The sequence below is a fragment of the Drosophila innubila genome, chromosome 4 (genome assembly GCF_004354385.1).
Source record: "Drosophila innubila isolate TH190305 chromosome 4, UK_Dinn_1.0, whole genome shotgun sequence".
Classification (NCBI taxonomy): Eukaryota; Metazoa; Arthropoda; class Insecta; order Diptera; family Drosophilidae; genus Drosophila; species Drosophila innubila.
This window is the reverse complement of record NC_047625.1, coordinates 749,445-763,097: the sequence shown is the minus strand read 5'-3', so window position 1 is coordinate 763,097 and position 13,653 is coordinate 749,445. Positions and strand designations below refer to the sequence as shown.

General features: G+C 35.3%; 2 protein-coding genes across 2 annotated transcripts; one reads left to right on the top strand and one right to left on the bottom strand.

Moving 5' to 3' along the window:
- Window positions 1-414: 414 nt before the first annotated feature.
- On the bottom strand, window positions 415-1,044 carry LOC117785628 (eukaryotic translation initiation factor 5A). The gene has a single exon (XM_034623779.1). The coding sequence runs from the start codon at window positions 976-978 to the stop codon at window positions 496-498; it is 483 nt and encodes a 160-aa protein (XP_034479670.1). The 5' UTR covers window positions 979-1,044; the 3' UTR covers window positions 415-495.
- Window positions 1,045-1,809: 765 nt separating this feature from the next.
- On the top strand, window positions 1,810-13,434 carry LOC117790980 (plexin A3). Its single transcript, XM_034630992.1, has 9 exons — window positions 1,810-2,194; window positions 4,211-5,800; window positions 7,013-8,258; window positions 8,849-11,188; window positions 11,264-11,459; window positions 11,854-12,240; window positions 12,302-12,432; window positions 12,498-12,643; window positions 12,894-13,434. The coding sequence occupies exons 2-9, from the start codon at window positions 4,541-4,543 to the stop codon at window positions 13,059-13,061; spliced, it is 5,874 nt and encodes a 1,957-aa protein (XP_034486883.1). The 5' UTR covers window positions 1,810-2,194; window positions 4,211-4,540; the 3' UTR covers window positions 13,062-13,434.
- Window positions 13,435-13,653: the final 219 nt, after the last annotated feature.

Below are 13,653 nucleotides of genomic sequence, written 5' to 3'. Positions count from 1 at the left end.
TTTCTCCAGTCCCATGTACAATGACATTCATATGTATGTATGAACATACAGTTAGTCAAGAAATTGTTTTACCTAGATTCAAATCTCATATTTGATTTTTAATTTTAAAAATAATTTAAAGGCATTTTCTTTTTTGCAGGTGGTTCATAATAAGTAGCAGCTGCGAAAACTAGCAGGGAAAACCCACGTGTTGATGTGAATATGTATGTATGTAAATATGCACGCATTGGTCTGCGAATACTTTTCTCATACACTGTACATACTAATGCAAATTGCCTGTAAAACTAAGTACTTACCAAATAAATTCCGCTCGCCTAATGAGCGTTAGTACTTAGCTTAGGATTTAAGAACGAGTTTAAAGGAGTTTACCAATTCAAGACTGACTTTATTTTCAAATATTATGTAAAATATCAATTGTATTGTTGAAACATTTTATTGATATTACTTCATTACATCTTTACTCTTTCAATGTTCTGTTTCAGCATCGGGGTTTTTCTATTTATCAAGAGCAGCATTGTTTTTGATGGCAATAACGCACTCTTCTCCACAGGCCTTCATAACGGTGCACAGAATATCTTTGCCACCATCGAAATCGGAGCGCAGAGAAATTCCTAGAGCTCCATCGGGCACCTTAAGGTCCTCGCGAAGATCTCCATTATCGGACATTAATGTGAGGTAGCCATCGTCGCTCACATCGGTGAGCTGGTAATCCTCCCGCTTAACATGGGGCACATCCATATTGTGGGTGGAGGGGCAAATATCCTCATATTTCTTCTGGTTGAATATATCGATGCCCACAAGATGGACTTTGGCGTGGCCATGTTTGCCCGTCTTCGAGGTAGACATGTCCACGATTTTGCAGGGGCGTCCCTTGAGCATTACGAAGCCATTCTTGCGCAGGGCTGAGCATTGCAGCGGGTAGGTAGTGGCTGCTCCTGAATCTCCAATATCAAAATGTTGGTCATCATCATGGTCCATTTTCAAACAATGTTTCTCTTAACAAAAACTTTACACGCGGCACGCTACGGAAGAAAAAGAGATGGTAGAGTGGTCACACTCTAAAGATGGGCAATTTTCGCAAACATTGGTGCATTTTGACTCATATCGACAACGGTTGCACTCAGATACTTGATCAATGTTCAACACATGTTATCGATATTTTAATGTATCGGACAAAGGGCTGCTGATATTTTTATTCCTTAATCAGATACAGATTTACTTTCGATTTGGCTTAAGCAAATCTTAATCAGATTTTGAATTGGAGAATTAAAAAAAAAACGGCAAAATAACAAATTGACAAAAAATAGTGTAAAAACCTTTTTCTTAGACTTTTTATTAATGGTTCACTTGCAGATTTACCGCACTTTCCGAATTTTATTTTATTTTGTCTGGCAGCCCTACACATTTATTATGGAACAGCTGTAGACTTTTTATTAATAGTGCACTTGCAGATTTACCGCACTTTCCGTATTTTATTTCATTTTGTCTAGCAGCCGTACACCTTTATTATGGAACAGCTGTAAACAGCTAGTCGGCGAAACCAAATCTGTAATAAAACCAAATCTGAATTTTTGCTCAGGAATACCCCCAATATTTCGATATGAAAAACGTGTAATGTTAACTTGAAATCTTTTAATACATCGATGCCGTGTTTCCACTTAAAACTAGCTAAATATCCACTTTTTTTTACTATTTAAATGCAGTGTCAGCAATTTGGCAATATTGCAAAATATATCATCGCAAGAAAATATGTATCGATTATCGATGATATTTACACAGCCCTTATCCGACATCTTGAAAATTGAAGAGTTGTATTCTACTTCGTCGGTGTATGTTTGTTTAATATGAGAATGTGTGTGTGTGTCATTCTGATGCCACAAAAAGTATATGTCCATTTATATTGCAAAAAATCAAGTTAGAAGTGTTTTTCTGCATTCAATAATCTATAGTGCAGATTTGCAACAAACATTCATATTATTGCGCCGAATTGCACACAAATATGTGCGCAAACATCATATAAGTATGTAGACATGAACGCCCACATCAAAAAGTGTTTCAATTGTGAAAAGTGAAGCGTCAAATTGTGAGAAAAAACGTTATCTATAAAATTACAACGATGTGCGTGCTGTGTGCATATATATTAAATTCATTAAAATGAATACAATTTGCAACATGTAAGACTTTGACTATAAGTGTAAGTATAGCTTTGTAAATGCAAGAAAACATAATCAGCATGCGCATGTATTGTCCGAATACACACACACACGCACACAATGCTAACATATGCACTGCCATATATGTATATCTCTACCATTCATATGTACATCGGGATGTTCTCTTCTTCTTCTTTTTCTGCTTCAATTATAACAATTAATATAACAATGATGAATTAATATAACAATTTGCCGATATTTAATTCGTTATCAATTCAAGTATATATTTGTATTTGTAGTATGCTTACATGTATTTGTTGCATTCACACTTGTAACAATGGGCGTGGTAGAATATACAACAAGTCGACAGTGCCTCACTCAAGTTATCAGTCATATTAAGTCCTGCACTGATGAAATACCAAATTACTCATTACTAATGTAATCTTACGTTCATTTAGTTTTGGTTATCTGAAACTTGGATTCTCTATTGTGAATGCCGTCAAATGAAGCGATTAATGTTCCTATTGTTTCACATTTCATATACATTTCCCCATACATACAGTGAGTCAAGAAATTGTTATCACAAAACGTTAATGTTTTTTAAATATTTATATTTTAAATTTGCTTTAATAACCACAATCTTCTATAAAAAAAAGGTGTTTATTTTATTTTCGCCAAAACAAATATGTGCTTTTTTAAAAAAAAAAACTTAAAAGTTTCTTCGAGATTAGTTAAACTTTTAATTATCTTTCGAGTAAATTTAAATATATTCCCCTGGTCCTTAAAACGAAAACGGTATAGTTCAATTTACCCATAACCTTTTTAATATGCGCCTAATTAATCCAAAAATAATATATATTGATTATTTATATATATGATTTATTTAAAACACTTTGTTATTTTGCTTTATGATAGTAACGTAATTTAAGTTCTGACAATATTTTATTTAGTAAATATTGTATTGTAATATATTGTAAATATTGCTTTGTATATTTTCAATGCTAAGCTTTGCGAAAATTAAATTTATTTAAATTTATCCTGTATTTATTTTGGCTTGCTTATTTTAATGAAATTTTCAACAGATCAAAGTTAACAGTAGATAAAAATATATCCTGAAAATTAAAACAAATAAGCTATAAATAAATGTTAAATTTCTCTATTAATTTAACTTAATGATAAAATGTAATACAGTATGTTATTTAAATATATTATTAATTTTAAATTGTTTATTAATATGATTTAAAATGATAATTATGATATTAAAAAAAATTATTAAATAATTGCACTGACAATTCTCTAATTATAATTATTACTTTGTAGTTTCAATATTAAACTTATCGAAATTTATAATTTTCTTATTTTTTCGTACTAAATTTAAATAAAATATGTGGCTAATTAAATAAAAAAATATCATAAAACTTAAAAAAAAGCTTTCAATGAATGTTAAATAGAGCAAATTAATTATTAATAACATTTTACTATTATATGTTATCTATATATAAAATTCTTTGTCCTGTTTATCTTTATTATTTATATATTTAAAAAAGTTTGTTAGTATGATTTATGATAATAATTATGAAATTCTTTCATATTTCAAATTTCTTGACAAGATTTGACAAAGTTATGACAGTTTGAAGTTTTGAAATAGGAAACGTATGGAGAAAATGGACAGTGACCATACCCATGGAAAAAATTGATAGTGATGTCAAAAATATAATATTTTCTAATTTATATGCAGAATGAAAATAGAGCTCAAAACAATATAAAATTGACATTTTGCAAGGAAATCGGTCTAGAATTGACAAAGTTATGATTAAACTTTTCGAAAGTTAGTTTTCTTAATTTTTCTTGCATTTATTTTTGTTTACAAAATTTAATCAAAATTTGCGATTGAAAATAAAAATATATGTCATGAAATCAATTGATTAAAAAAACAAAGCAAGTAAGCTATAAATATAAGTTAAATACAACAATTACATTAATGATAAAATGTAATATATTATGTGATGAATTACTCACTGATTTATATTATTTCACTTTGTTCTGTGCAATTGCAGATAAAATCAAATTATAATGTGGCAGCTGACAACAACAAGAACAACATCATCAACAACAACAACAACAAGTGGAAGTTGACGCATTCTCAAAGTCAAGTCGTAGTACATATGATAGACAATGGATATATCAGAAAGAGAAAACGCTTTTTAAATAACACGAAATTTTCTTCAAGCGTCATTAAACATTTAAATTTAAACTTAAGGTAGCAAACGGAAAACAATAACAAAAGCAAAGAACAAAGATAGACAGTTTATTGAAATTGGGGAATCCCCAATACTTGGATTAGCATTGATCGCCATTTTGTGGCGATTATCGCATTGATTGTGGAAATGAATATGCTACTATATATTGTGGTATGGCTTACTAGTTTCCAACTATCGCAATCATCAATTGCTATAACCAAGAATCGCAATGAGCCTCTGGAAATGCCAACAGCAATGGCTATACGAGGAGGAGGAGGAATCGGAAGTGATAGGATTAAAGTCAATTTAACAGATATCGCTGACAATGGAAATGGACAGGGAAATGGCAATTTGAGTACCAGCAGCATTATTACAAATGTAGCCAAATTTGATACTATGTTAAATCATTTGCTTGTGGACACGATAACAGGACGCGTTTTTGTTGGTGGCGTCAATCGATTGTATCAATTGTCGCCGGATCTGGAACTGCATGAGACGGTGAAAACGGGTCCACAAAATGATTCTGTTGAATGCACAATACTCGATTGTCCATTGAATGCCGTTCGCAAGCCGACAAATAACTATAATAAGGTGTTACTGATTGATCGGGCCACCTCGAGATTAATTGCATGCGGTTCATTGTTCCAGGGCACATGCACTGTGAGAAATTTACAGAATGTAAGCATTGTGGAGCATGAAGTGCCGGATGCGGTGGTTGCCAATGATGCCAACTCATCGACGGTGGCATTTATAGCGCCAGGACCACCACAACATCCGGTGACCAATGTGATGTATGTCGGCGTTACCTACACTAATAATTCACCCTATCGGAGTGAAATACCCGCGGTGGCATCCAGATCTCTGGAGAAGACGAAAATGTTTCAAATCGCCTCATCGGCTGTCACAACGGGCACCCGAACATTTATCAATTCGTATGCGAGGGAAACGTATTTGGTGAATTATGTATACGGTTTCAGTTCGGAGAGATTCTCATATTTCCTAACCACACAACTGAAGCATAGTCATCATTCATCGCCCAAGGAGTACATTACGAAACTGGTGCGAATCTGTCAGGAGGACTCCAATTATTATTCGTACACTGAGATTCCGGTGGAGTGCATCAGTGAGGCTCAGGGCGGCACCAAATTCAACTTGGTTCAGGCCGGTTTCTTGGGCAAACCCAGCTCCGATCTTGCCCAGAGTCTGGGCATTACCATCCAGGACGATGTCCTTTTTGCTGTCTTCTCCAAAGGCGATAGCAACATTCCCACCAACAACTCGGCTCTCTGCATCTATTCCTTAAAGTCAATTCGTCGCAAATTCATGCAAAACATTAAATTCTGTTTCAATGGCAATGGAATGCGAGGACTTGATTTCATTTCTCCGAGCATGCCCTGTGTTTTAACGGTAAGTTACTCCCTCTATTCCAACTAGAAAGTGGCTTCTCTTCTTCTTTAATCAGTTCAAAGGATTAATTAGTTATTGCATTATGTAAAAAAGATAAATGCAGGGGCGGTAAAAAATAGTTGAAAAAATCCTTCACTTAGAGGGACTTAAAAAAGATCGTAAAATGTACCAATCTTCGTCTACTTTCTCAAATGTTCCATTTTAATCGATTTACTCACGAAATAATTATAAATTTCACGTATACTTTAAAGCTGTAACAAAAATCATTCATTATTTTTGAGCATAGAAATAAAAATCATAAAATCATAAATATTCCTTGAGTTTTATTTTTATGCTCAAAAATGCAACTTATGCAGTGTTTTTTTTTGTTTTTAATTCTCATGATGATAGTATTGAAAAAATTAGAATTAGAATTATTTTTAATTTACAAATGATTTTTGTCTAGAATAATTACATGTCCACAAATCGAATAAAATTTCATATCCATATTATAAGAACAATTTAAAAGCTACAAACACCAAATTTGGTATGTAGATTCCTCTATATTGCAGGCAGGTCAAGTTTGTTTCTTTTTTCAATCGGACAACTATATCATATAGCGCCCATAGGAACAATCGGTCAAAAATCAAGTAGTATGAAAAACTTTTTTGTTTTATGAGATTTCTGAAGCAAACTGATACAATAAGCAAATGACTTGGTTCAAATCGGTCCACTATATCATATAGCTGTCATAGGACCGATCGGGCAAAAATCAAGTCTTAGTATGAAAATCTTTTATGTTTTATGAGACATTGTAACCAATATGATAGAATATGCATTTAAGTTATCTAAACATTTTTTTTAATTTTTTCCATTATTAATTTTTGCCATAGTAAGTACGGGGTCTCCGACAGTCGAGAATGCTCGATATTAGCACCTTCCCGTTAGTTTTGCCTAAATTCATTCCTAAGTTCAAATTAGAAATAATGATTATGATTTAATTTGTTATAATAAAACTTTTATTGAAAAATAAAAAAGATAATGATAATGATAAGTGTAACTTATAATGATAAATTAATGATGAGAAATTTAGTGAGAATTTTAATGATTATTGTTACTTATAAACATAAATGATAATGATAAATAAATAATGATAAATTTATTCATTTTATAATTGTATAATTTAGTTTTTCAAATATATTACCCTTTACTTGTATGTTATTATCGCTGTAGAAACTGCAAACGATCGGCGAGGATTTCTGTGGCTTGGACGTGAACTCGCCGCTGGGAGGAGAGCAACCGATCACCGCTGTTCCCGTGGCCATGTTCAACACTAGGCTGACTTCGGTGGCAGCGACGAGTACCAGCGGCTATACGGTTGTGTTTATTGGAACGGTTGATGGATATGTTAAGAAGGTGGTGGTTGAATCATCGACAATTGCCAATGAGTATGCCAGTTTGGCTGTGGATGTGGGATCAGCCATTAATCAGGACATGCAATTTGATAATCAGAATCTATACATTTATGTCATGTCCGAACGGAAGGTGTCCAAAGTAAAGGTCTATGACTGTGCGGACTTTGGAACATGTGGTGAATGTCTTGGTGCCAAGGATCCATATTGCGGCTGGTGTTCGCTAGAGAATAAATGCAGTCCTCGGTCCAATTGCCAGGACGATGCGAATGATCCTTTGTACTGGGTGAGCTATAAGACTGGGAAATGCACCACAATCACCAGTGTAGTGCCACATCAATTGCAGCGCACCACCGCCCGCACCTTGGAGCTGATTATCGATCATTTACCGCAGCTAAAGGAGAACTTAATCTGCGCCTTCACCACCGAGGACAAGGCTCTGTTCACGAATGCCACCAAGAAGCGCAACGGGGTCAATTGTACCACACCGCGAACGGATATGTTGCCACAAATTGAGCAGGGCAAACATCATTTTACGGCCAAGCTCTCGGTTCGCACCAGAAACGGACCCGATCTCGTCTCCACCGACTTTACATTCTTCGATTGTAGCACCCACTCTTCGTGTACGCGTTGTGTCTCCTCGGAGTTCCCCTGCGATTGGTGTGTGGAGGCACATCGTTGCACCCACGATACGGCGGAGAATTGTCGCAATGATATCTTGGTAACCGGTGTCAGCCGTATTGGTCCTAGCTATCGTTCCGGCCCCGGCTTCTGTCCAACCATCAATGCCACCGGCGATGGCAGTGAAGTTCTTGTCGCCGCCGGCACCAGTAAATCCATCAAGGTCAAGGTTCACATCATCGGGCAATTCATTGTGCAGACACGTTTCGTTTGCCAGTTTAATATCGAAGGTCGAGTCACGAGCCTAAATGCTCAATTACTCGGCGATACCATATATTGTGACAGTATGGAGTTTCAATATACATCACGATCTCCGAATCTGACAGCCACCTTCGCCGTCATCTGGGGTGGATCGAAGCCCCTCGATAATCCCCACAATATACACGGTAAGTCGCAAAGAAACCCTTTCTTTAAACTCTCATAATTATTCCAAATTTCAAAATGGAAAACTTATAATAATTTTTTAATTTAAATTAATTATGTTTACATTTTGCCGAAAGTTACCAATTTTTTTCATCATCTTCCCTGGCAACGTTTGGAAAACTTTGAACTCTCACAACTTTCATATCTCAACCAATTTTGATAATCTATGTCTTTCTAAACAGTATTTGACTTCTTCATTAATTCTGCATTTAAATTATTTTTAATATTGGGATATTACCCATTTCTTAAATTATTTTCCAAGTAAATTTTTGAACATCTTTGAAGTCTTATTACTTTGTGAAATCTCAACAAATATTAATAAAAAATTTCATTTTAATAATTATTAAACTTATAAATTGATGCAGCATTTAAATTATTTTTAATAAAGGCATATTTAAAATTTTCCTAAAATTACTAATTTTTAACATTTTTTTCCTTGTTCATTTTTAAACAACTCATAACTTTGTCAAATCTCAACCAATTCAAATGAGCAATGTCTTTTAAAACGTTATTTTAATTTTAATTTGATTTGGTATCGTTTTTTGATTAACAGTTGTGATATATCGATGTCGGGATATGGCCGATAGCTGTGGAATATGTTTGGCCCTGGATGAGAAATATAATTGCGGCTGGTGCTCGTCCACGAATACATGCGAGGTGGTTGAGCAGTGCAACAAGAATAATGAGGGTAAAACCGATTGGTTGAATCGCAGCGAGATCTGCCCAAATCCGGAGATACATTCGTTTGGTCCCAAAACTGGACCCTGGGAGGGTGGTACAAATATAACGATTAAAGGGATTAACCTTGGCAAGAACTATAATGACATCTATTCGGGTGTTCGAATTGCCGGCATCAATTGTATGCCATTTCAACAGTTCTACATTGACACGAAACAAATCGTTTGCACTGTGGACAGTCCCGGCGAGCAAATGTACCGAAATGGAAGGATTGTTGTCCAAATCGGTGATTATCGCGGTGAATCGAAGGAGGACTATGAATTTGTTGATCCGAAAATCTCCAATTTTCATCCGCGATTTGGTCCAACATCGGGAGGAACACAGATCCGGATATTGGGCAAACATTTGAATGCAGGATCTCGAATTCAGGCGTTCATCAACGATCATTTGCCGTGTAAGATCATTAGCACGGACTCGTCTCAGACAATTTGCCGTACTTCCCCGTCACCGGGCATCATTGAAGGACGCCTCAAGATGTCCTTCGACAATGGGCCGCGAGAGTTTAACGATTACAATTTCAAATATGTACTCGATCCAACCGTTGAGCAAGTGAGCTCTGGTCCTAGTGGACAAATTAAAGTGCCAAAGGGCATTCCAGCTGGCGGCATCCGGATTGCAGTCACGGGAACTCAGTTTACAAGCATCCAAGCGCCGAGCATCTATGTTTTTTACAAGGATCGCATGTATGCGAGTCTGTGTCGAGTGATGTCGGATACGGAAATGGAATGTCCGTCGCCAGTTATTGAGACGGAGGTGGGACAAATCTTTGATCCGGAGAATCCACAGTTGCTGGAATACGGCTTCCTTATGGATAATGTATTGCGAGTGCAGAATTTATCCAAGACGCACAACAATTACTTTGAACTGTATCCGAATCCCGAATATTTTACATTCGAGGAGCGTGTCAAATACTTTAAGAGCGAATATCTAACCATCAACGGACGCAATCTGGATCGGGCGTGCAAGGAGACCGATGTCGAGGTGAAGATCGGCAATGGTTACTGTAATATAACATCACTATCGCGACAACAACTGACCTGTCGACCGCCGACAGAGGCCGCTGCTGCCAGCGATAGTCCCAGTGGACCGGAGGTGATTGTCCGCATCGGCTCGTCGCTGGAGTATCGCATCGGGATTCTCAGTTACGAGTCCTCCAACATCATAATGGACTGGGGCGACAATGTGGTATTTGGCGTCATTGCCGGCAGTGTTGTGTTCCTATTGATCTTTGTGGCATTGCTTGTCGCGTACCGAAAGAAAACCTCGGAATCGAATCGTGTTCTACGCAATATGCAGGAGCAAATGGATATTTTGGAGCTACGTGTCGCTGCCGAATGCAAGGAGGCATTTGCCGAACTCCAAACCGAAATGACAGACCTCACGGGCGATCTGACATCGGGTGGTATACCATTTTTGGATTATCGCTCCTATGCCATGAAGATATTGTTCCCCAATCATGAGGATCACATTGTCCTGCAATGGGAGCGGCCCGAGCTGTTGCGCAAAGAGAAAGGATTGCGTTTATTTGCTCAACTTATAATGAATAAAACATTCCTTTTGCTATTTATACGCACACTGGAGTCCAATCGCTATTTCTCGATGCGAGAGCGAGTTAATGTCGCCTCATTAATAATGGTAACCCTACAATCAAAGCTCGAATATTGCACGGATATATTGAAGACATTATTGGGCGATTTAATTGAGAAGTGCATTGAGGGCAAAAGTCATCCAAAACTATTGCTGCGTCGTACTGAAAGTGTGGCTGAAAAAATGCTGAGTGCTTGGTTCACATTTCTCCTATACAAATTTTTAAAGGAATGCGCTGGAGAACCGCTTTATATGCTATTTCGTGCTGTTAAGGGACAGGTGGATAAGGGACCAGTCGATGCCTGTACTCATGAGGCACGTTATTCCTTAAGCGAGGAGAAACTAATCCGTCAATCCATCGATTTTCGACCAATGACTGTCAATGCCAGCATTATACAGCAGCCCATATTTTGCAATAACCTGGATATGTTGCCACCTCATACGGAGAATGTGTCCGTTAAGGTCCTCGACTGTGACACGATTGGCCAAGTGAAGGAGAAATGCTTGGAAACTATCTATAAGAATATACCATCCAGTCAAAGGCCGCGTAAAGATGATTTAGACTTGGGTAAGTCATTTTTTCTCACACTCATCTAATTCATTATTTAAAATGATATTTATTATTGAATATTACCCGTAACAGAATGGCGAACCGGAGCAACTGGACGGGTTATATTGTATGATGAGGATGCCACTTCGAAAACGGAAAGTGAATGGAAAAAATTGAACACATTGCAGCATTACAATGTACCAGATGGTGCTGGACTCAGTCTTGTACCCAAGCAAAGTTCCATCTATAATTTTAGCATTTTATCCGATAAAAACGAAAAATCTCACAAGTAAGTTTTATTTTTTTTTTTTTTATATATCTACCAGAAATTGCAAATAATAATTATTTTAATTATTAAAATGAATTTAAACTCTCTCTTTTTTATTAAAATCATGAAATAATTATTACATTTCTATCGTTATTTAAAAATAATAAATAAAACTCAAATATAAAAGTTATATTTTAAGTTTTGCAAATATAAAATTTAATGTAAAAATCTTTTGAAATAAATATTGCAAATTAATATTAAAAATAAGAGTTATGGTTTAATATTAATATAAAAATTGAAGTATAATACATAATTATAATTGTTAGGGTCCCTGCTATATGCATTAAAAATTTTGATTTAAAATACAGTTCTATTTATATTCTATTGCTTATACAAATTGTAATTGTCGTTATAGGTACGAAACGCTGAATATATCGAAGTACACATCATCTTCGCCAACGTTCAGTCGTGCTGGCAGTCCATTGAATAATGATATGCATGACAATGGATTGAAATACTGGCATTTGGTTAAACATCATGACAGTGACATACAAAAGGAAGGGGAACGCGTTAATAAACTCGTCTCGGAAATCTATTTGACAAGACTGCTGGCAACTAAGGGTACTTTGCAGAAATTTGTGGATGATCTCTTTGAGACAATATTCAGTACGGCTCATAGAGGATCTGCATTGCCCCTGGCAATTAAATATATGTTTGACTTTTTGGATGACCAAGCCCTTTTGCATGGAATTACTGATCCAGAAGTGGTCCACACCTGGAAGAGCAACAGTTTACCATTGCGGTATGTTTAAATCTAACTATTATTATTACTATTAATTCTATCGCGATTTACTTGATTACAGGTTTTGGGTGAACTTGATAAAAAATCCAAATTTTGTATTTGATATTCATAAATCGAATATAGTGGACTCTTGTCTGTCTGTCGTGGCTCAAACATTTATGGATTCTTGTTCGACTTCCGACCATCGATTAGGTATGATATCAACTCTATTTTTATTGTTATTATTTTTTAATATTAATCCTTTTGTTTTATTGTAGGCAAAGATTCGCCAAGCTCAAAATTATTGTACGCAAAGGATATACCCGAATATCGCAAGTGGGTTGACCGATATTACAGAGATATTAGGGATATGTCGTCAATATCTGATCAGGACATGAATGCAATGCTCGCTGAAGAGTCCAGAGTAAGTAAAAAAATTGTATAAATTTTGGAATTTTACTTATTTTGAAATATTAAAATATAAGAGGTCGAAAGTCTGTTTTTTGTTTAATCGGTTATATAAGTATAAATGTACAATATTGTATACAAAAGCAAACAGACAAGCTATATATGTATATATAAAACTGTTTGTCCTGACTGACTGACTCATTTAAATTTATCCTGCAAACTATATATATCTAACTTTCCTATTGTTTTATTTGTTGACATTTCAGCTACACACAACCGAGTTTAATACAAATTGTGCTTTACATGAGCTCTACACTTACGCTGTCAAGTATAATGAGCAGCTAACGGTCACTTTGGAGGAGGATGAATTTTCGCAAAAACAACGACTTGCTTTTAAATTGGAACAGGTTCACAATATAATGTCGGCTGAATAAATCTCAACCAATTGATAAAAAAAACAAATAACAAAAACAATAGATGAGAAGAATAATATGATAATATGATATTGAATGTTTTTATGTATTATCATCAACCCAATTAGAATTTAGCAGGAAATGCCATTCTCTATCCATAACATTTCATATGCATATATGTATGAATGTATGTATATGTAAGTGTACCGCATGTGTAAGCCTCATAATGAATATATATATACTAATATAGTATAGTATGTGAAGTATATTGATATGTTCCAATATTTAACCTATATGTGTATGTATGTATATGTAATGTGTGTACTATGTGATGCAGGACATGATATTTCAAGCTGCAAAATAATACTACTGCCATAAAGAACAAGAAGTAAAAGGAAAACGATAAAAGTAAAAGGAAGAAATAATTAAAATGAACAATAACTCTGCACATTCATTATCAATAATATCACAAGCAGCATTCCATTGATTATCACTACACTACACTACACTACATGTCAAGGAAAAAAATATCAGAGTTTTTAACTAATTGTTTGTTTTTTTTTGGCATATTCTTCGTGTGTATGTATATGTGGGATGGATACATATGTATGTT